Genomic DNA, 7,500 nt, shown 5'->3' on the forward strand with positions numbered 1-7,500 from the left:
TATGGATAGGGATGACAGGTGGTAAGGGACATGGAACTGCCTAGTGTAGGCCTTATGGTCTCTTGCAGTCTCTCCATTCTTATGGTCTCATGTTCTTAAGAACTCGGGCGTTGAATACTCTTCAACTTCTTTTGTTTGTTTGTTGTTATATTTGTTTATTTGTTTGTTATTGTCTGTTTGTTTATTGTTATTTATTTGATCATCATTTATTATTATTTATGTCAATTTATTATTATTTACTACTTACCTGTTTGTTTATTATATAACTTTACCTATTTATTTATTTCATTTATTATTTATATTATTGTAATTTTATCTATTTATTCATTTATCATTATAATTTTTTTCCGCATCCAACCTAGTTATGAACCAAAAGGTCTCCTGTCGACATCCTCCTCCTCTATAATCCTTTGTCTTCTCTTTATCCACGAAGACTTCGAGAGCGACACTTGTGTCTCCCCACAAGTCTTCGGCAGTTCCTCTGGTGGGAGTTCCTCGAGTCGAGAGAGACCTCCAGGCTCCGGGTCAAGGACGACGACGCCAACGTCCTCGAGATCGTCAAGGAGAACTTCCAGAAGACGCTGACAAAGGAGATCAAGTCCCAGAAGCTGTCGAGGGCCATCAGGAGCAACGACTGGAGGACTATCGACAACGCGGTCATCGAGGTGGGGCTCGGCACATCCTTGTCTTTATTTATTTATTTAATTGATTGATATGATTTTTACTTATTCACTAATTGTTCGATTGATTCATGTGGTCTTTATCTATTTGTTCATTGTTTGATTAATTTATACGTCTGTCTTCATCTTGAGTGCTCTGCCCATCTGTCTATCTTCATGACCTTCTGTCTGTCTTAATGCCCATCTGTCTGTCTTCATCTTAAGCCCCATACCTGCCTCTCTGTCTTCACCTCGAGTGCTGTGTCTGTCTGTCTGTCTGTCTGTCTGTCTCCATCTCGAGTCAGGTGTCTGTATGTCTGTCTTCATCTTGAGTCCCATGTCTGTCTGTCTGTCTGTCTGTCTGTCTATCTTCATCTTGAATGCCATGTCTATCTGTCAGTCTTCATCCTGAAGGCCATGTCTGTCTTTATTCTGAGCGACATTTCTGTCTGTCTTTCTCTCCATATATCTTCATCTCGACTGTCATGCCCGTCTTCTGATCCTCCTCCTCTTCCTCCTCCTCCTCCTCCTCCTCGACCCGTCCTCCTCCTCGAAGGCGTATGACAACTCCTCGGCGCTAAGGAACCTGGACACGGAGGAGCACATGATCCAGACGGCGCGGGCCCTCAACGTCCTCCACGTCCACTCCAAGAGGTTCAACGTGCCGCAGATCTTCTGGCTCTTGCCCATCCAGAGCGTCTACCGGCAGAAGAACTCCGAGGGCGACGGTGAGGCGGATGAGGGTGGTCGCTCACTGACCAATTATTTATTTATTTAGTTATCTATCTATTTATTTATTTATTTTTGTCTCTGTGTGTGTTTGTGTATGTGTGTCTGTGTATATGTGTCTGTGTATGTGTGTGTATGCGTATGTGTGTGTGTGTGTGTGTGTGTGTGTGTGTGTGTGTGTGTGTGTGTGTGTGTGTGTGTGTGTGTGTGTGTGTGTGTGTGTGTGTGTGTGTGTGTGTGTCTGTATGTCTGTGTGTGTGTGCGTGTGTACGTATGTGTTCTAAGCAATGTTAATGATAGTCACTGTTACCTCAAGCTTCACTCACCGGAAGCCCTCAGCCCCACAGCAGCTGTCAACGGTCCTTGGGTCCTCATAAAAGATCTCTCTAGCTAAAAAAACAAAAAAAAAACGGAACATACAATTCCATACTCTTTCATTAATCCACTACGTCACCAATGGAATGCGATTGCATGAAACAAAGGGATTGTTAGTATAAATGTTTGAGGCCCATTTACCCGAGCCCACATTAGGGAAAGGGGGGGGTATGGCGGGGAGGGAGGAATTTTGGGAGGAAATTACAAGGGACATAAACGAAGAAAACGATTCTGAGTCGTTGCTTGACTCACGCGACGACTTTACGTAAGCAAAACGACAACAAGGCTCAAGCTTTGCCTCACCGTCGCGTCTTACTGTTTCTCTGTTGACTGCACTTGTCATCAGGCGATTTCATTCAGATAAAATAAAGAAAACAAAGGATCATTTCTCGGTTACAAAGTAGACAAAGATGCTGAGAGCTCAAATACCACATCTCATTTTAATAGCAATTATAATATATATACTGTATATATATCTATATATATATATATATATATATATATATATATATATATATATATATATATATAAAACACCATTCTATCTTTTGAGTCTTTTAATGTTCTGAGTAGCGACGTGGTAATGCTTTAGTCTTACGCTCAGAGGGACCCGAGATCAAAGCTCGCGACACCCGGGCCTGATTGTTTGAATTACGTTGCTGTTACTAGCAATTTGTTCTATGATATATACATACATGTATGCATACATATATCTATATATATATAATATATATATATATATATATATATACAGTATATACATATATATATACATATATATATATATATATATATATATATATATATATATATATTGTATGCATACATCAACTTCAACTTATCACCAGAGGAGTACGTACTACGACTGGCCATCTACCTGGAGCTAGTGACTCGCCACTGCCAGTTCGACCAGCGGGAGGTCTTCCAGCTGACGGAGTCGGTCGTGGACGAGGTCCGCTCGAGGGACCCGGAGTACCTCGACCACGTGGCCCGCTGCCTCACCACCCAGATCAGCAGAATCAACCTCAAGGTAACGAAGCGAATATGGTACTGCCTCCAGTCTTCACAATATATGTATACACACACATACACACACACACACACACACACATATATATATATATTTATATATATATATATATATATATATATGTGTGTGTGTGTGTGTGTGTGTGTGTGTGTGTGTGTGTGTGTGTGTGTGTGTGTGTGTGTAGATATAGATATATACATATACATACATATATGAATATATATATATATATATATACAAGTATACATATGTGTGTGTGTGTGTGTGTGTGTGTGTGTGTGTGTGTGTGTGTGTGTGTGTGTGTGTGTGTGTGTGTGTGTGTGTGTGTGTGTGAGTGTGTGTGTGTGTGTGTGTGTGTGTGTGTGCGTGTGTGTGTGTGTGTGTGTGTGTGTGTGTGTGTGTGTGTGTGTGTGTGTGCGTGTGTGTGTGTGTGTGTGTGTGTCTGTGCGTGTGTGTCTGCGCACGCGTGCATAAACATAAAAGAGCTTGCACGCTACAAGAGGACTTAACCCCCCCAAGTCTTCCCCCCACTGTTCCCCTTCAGGATTTCCCGCCGGAGGTGCTCCTGAAGGACCCGAAGTCGTCCCAGAAGCTTTACGCGGAGCTCCAGAAGAAGGGCACCAAGAAGTTGAAGGCCAAGTACGAGAAAATCTTCACAGATCCTGCCATCTTCGTCAGGAAGTGGATTGCCCAGGTAAGGGCTCCTCCGCCTTCGTATAATATTCGTTGCATTATAAATCAGGAGTTGCTGTGTTAGTTCCTGACAGCCCTGGCCAGGTGAGGAGGCGACCCAACATCGGCCTAAAAGATCCCCTGCCAGGGGTTTCTCACTTCCCACTGGATGTAAGTGGGATAGTGAGTTTATAAGCAGGCTGACCTAATTTCTCAAGCGGAAATTTGCTAGATAACAACTAGAATTATGCTAAATTAGCAAAAAAAAAATAATGCTAAATGTTTCGTTTCTAACGTTCGGTTTCTGCTATATTTCTATATTAACATAGTATTATTTCTAGAGAAAATATGCTAATATTAGTATAATCATGCTAAATTTGGTCCCCCTGACTATAAGGTGTCTACGGTAGTAGACGCTTCCCTGCCACCAAAATAAGCCTTAAAACAGCCCTTTCTTCAAGGCTACAACACACTAGGGCTTAAAACGTCCTATGTTTCAAGGCTACAAGATTGGGGCTTCCAAATAATACAAAAAGCCTCAAAACATAGCCCTTTGTTCAAGGCTCCTGCTTCAAGACCACAAGAGTGGGGCTTCAAAATAATACAATAAGCCTCAAAACAGGGCTACAATTCACTGGGGCTTAACATGTCAAGGCTACGAAACAATAGGGCTTCCGAGATGGGTTATATTTAGAACATGATTTGAGGCTTCTTATCACGTGTTTCCAGGGCTTCGTGGGCGTTCTCAGCGTCACGGGCGGACTGTGGGCGTGGGACCAGCTAATGCTGAGCAGCTGGTCCAGGGACACCGTCAGACGGATTGCGGTCGCCATCCTCTCGCTCATCCGTCCCTGGATGATGAGGGCCCACATGTATTCCGGCGCCAGGAAGGTAAGTCATCCATCCTCATCCTTTCCCTCATCCGTACCTGGATGATGAGGGTGTACCGGCGCTAGGAAGGTAAGTCATCCATCCTCATCCTTCCCCTCATCCGTACCTGGATGACGAGGTCGCGCGTGTACAATGGCGCCAGGAAGGTAAGTCATCCATCCACCTCTGTCCCCCTGGATGAATAAAATCGCCTGGCGACAGCCAGAATAAAATTCACGAGTCAATTTGGCGTAGTGAACGGGATAACATCGCCATAATGACTATTCTAAGGCGGTCCCTGCACGATCAATAATATTGCGCAATATTCCGTATTGTACAATATTACTGACGGTGTAGGGATGGTTTTGGATAATGACACAGTAAATAGACAACATCAAATATACAGGCCAAACACACGTGCCACTTCTATGCCATCCTACACCATCAATAATATAATACAAAATATTGCGCAATATATTGATAGTGTAGGGCCCGCTTTATATGTATATATATATATACTGTATATATATATATATATATATATATATATATATATATCACAACAAAGAAATGTCGTAGCACATTGGTAAAATAATACTAATGACCCACTTTCGGAGAAGAATAAGCGAAAGTAAAATGATCCGTATATTTCGATCACTAACTGTGATCCTCTTCAGCAGACTTTTTACTTTCGCTTATTCTTCTCCGAAAGTGGGTCATTCGTATTATATATATATATATATATATATATATATATATATATATATTTATATATATACATATATAAATATATATATATATATATATATATCGTATATACTGTATATATATATACTTATCCTTTATTTATTTATTTATTTATTTATTCATTTATTTGTTTTTAGTTTGGTTCTCTTCCCCTGCGCTATCACCTTCATCCTTCCCCCTCCTCTCACTCCCACCCTCTCCCTCCTCCCCTCCGTCAGGTCTTCCTGGACGAGCCCGGCAAGCTATACACCAGCGACCTGCAGACGGCGCTGCAGCACTTGGCGACGGGGGGCGCGTACAAGGACCTTCCGGATAACAAGAACTTCCTGAGCCCAACACCCAAGCCCAAGGACCCTCCACCACCTCCTCCTCTTCCGCCTCCTCCGCCTCCGCCTCAACCTCCGCTTAGAGGAAAGGTGTGTATGGATGGGCGAAGGGTAAGCGTGTGTGTGTGTGTGTGTGTGTGTGTGTGTGTGTGTGTGTGTGTGTGTGTGTGTGTGTGTGTGTGTGTGTGTGTGTGTGTGTGTGTGTGTGTGTGTGTGTGTGTGTGTGTGTGTGTGTGTGTGTGTGTGTGTGTGTGTGTGTGTGTGTGTGTGTGTGTGTGTGTGTGTGTGTGTGTGTGTGTGTGTGTGTGTGTGTGTGTGTGTGTGTTCGCGTTTTACCATGACCTTCGATCACGTGCTAGACTCGTGATCGACAGCTAAAACTCTCCTGGATGAGAGCTCAGATATCATATTGGGTCATATTGTGATCTTACATCTAATCTCTTGCTCAAGGGGAACAGTAACATGTTACAGCATACGTGGAATCTATTGGGGTGCGAGTGCGGTACTATAGTGTGGTAGGCAGAGACGCTAACCGCTACACCAGCAGCCCGTGTACATGTGTGTTTGTGTGTATGTACGTGTACACAAAATTTTGTGTTTGTGCGTGTGTTCGTGCACACAGGATTCCATCCGTGTGTCCAATATGTGTTTATATACCTAATATTTACGAAAAGAGTAAAAAAAAACATAAATAGATAAAAATTTAAAATCCTGCTGAATGGTCCTTTCCCGCCATCAACCGTATCCCCAGAAGACCGTCTTCAATCATTCAATTCTTTTTTTCTTAAGAAAGAGAAATCGGCGAGAAGGCATTCAATCCCCCAATGACAGGATTTGATCGTCCTAACAAGGAGGATCGAAACGCTTTAAGGCCGTTTACGCGCTCGGGCCCGCTATTCATCTTCTTACGAAGATTTATAGCCGCGGCGTTCCAACTCAGGAGCGTTTCCGGTCGACACGCAGGCGGCTCCCTTCCTCCTCCAAAGGGGCTCCCTCCTCCAAAGGGGGGTCCCTCCTCCAAAGGGGGATCCCTACTCCAAAGGGGCTTCCTGCTCCAAACGGGGAATTCCTCCTCCAAGGGGGGATCCCTCTTCCAAAGGGAGATCCCTCCTCCAAAGGGGAATCCCTCCTCTAAGGGATCTTTATGCCCCAAACGGGGCTCCCTCCTCTAAAGGGGCTCCCTCCTCCTAAGGGGCTCCCCCTCCAAAGGGGAATCCCTCCTCCAAAAGGTGGCTCCCTCCTCCAAAGAGGGTCCATCCTCCAAAGGGGCTTCATCCCCCAAAGGGGGCTCCCTGCTCCAAACGGGGCTCCCTCCCCCAAAGGGGCTTCCTCCTCCAAAGGGGGCTTCCTCCTCAGGGGATCACCCATGTCCCCTGACCCCCTTCGCGGAAGAGAGAAATTCTCGGAGATGAATGAATTAGCCATGGGAAAAAGCCACCCAGTGTTGTCTTCGTATGAGCCACATAATATCAAATCAGATCAAACGACCGAGGAATGTCCCAGAATCAGCACTCATCCCCTACGACCTAATTACTCTTTTGGGTTTGCTAATTCGTTCGTTTCATTTCTGTGTTTAGCTGAAGAACATCGAGGAGGAGAAGAAGACAGACGGGAGGTCGAGGAGTCCGGAGGTCTCGTCCGAGCCGACCTACTCGTCCCGTCCGCCAGGTGAGAATGGATGGACTAAACAAGATTACGAGGATGCCGGGGGTGGCGTCCGCGAAGGGAATAACGACGATGACGCTGGAACAGGTAGTGTCAGTGTCAACGGAGAGGGCAAAGAAAACGGTGACCGAGGGAATGGTGGTGAAATGAACGGGGAAACTCGCGGAGGTAAGGAGAAGTCAGATGGTGAAAATAACAACCGGGAGGATGGTGATGATAATAAATGGAAGGATGATGGTGAAAATAAGTGATGAAATTGGTGAGAAGGCGGATGTTGGTTGTCTCGATGTAGATGGTGATGAAGAAGAAGAGTAACCATGTAGTAAGCGCAGAAACAATTATTTTAAAAGAAGGTTAGATCATTTCATGGATGGGGATGATATTTGGCACTGGGTATGGAACTACGTAGTGTAGGCCTTATGGTCTT

The 7,500-nt window shown here is 44.4% G+C and overlaps 1 protein-coding gene across 1 annotated transcript in view; it reads left to right on the forward strand.

Annotated features, from left to right (window-relative positions):
• The window catches only part of LOC143039707 (uncharacterized), a 24,184-nt gene that overhangs the window by 16,166 nt on the left and 518 nt on the right, over positions 1-7,500 (forward strand). Inside the window, exons 7-13 of the mRNA XM_076209945.1 lie at positions 434-665; positions 1,216-1,387; positions 2,612-2,793; positions 3,338-3,487; positions 4,195-4,356; positions 5,301-5,498; positions 6,986-7,500. The exon at positions 6,986-7,500 is cut by the window's right edge and continues 518 nt beyond it. Coding sequence (XP_076066060.1) covers positions 434-665; positions 1,216-1,387; positions 2,612-2,793; positions 3,338-3,487; positions 4,195-4,356; positions 5,301-5,498; positions 6,986-7,324 — 1,435 coding nt within the window. The 3' untranslated portion in view covers positions 7,325-7,500. The remainder of the gene's footprint in view (positions 1-433; positions 666-1,215; positions 1,388-2,611; positions 2,794-3,337; positions 3,488-4,194; positions 4,357-5,300; positions 5,499-6,985) is intronic.

Source organism: Oratosquilla oratoria, chromosome 27 (assembly GCF_046742065.1).
Source record: "Oratosquilla oratoria isolate Oo_2021 chromosome 27, ASM4674206v1, whole genome shotgun sequence".
NCBI classification, from domain to species: domain Eukaryota; kingdom Metazoa; phylum Arthropoda; class Malacostraca; order Stomatopoda; family Squillidae; genus Oratosquilla; species Oratosquilla oratoria.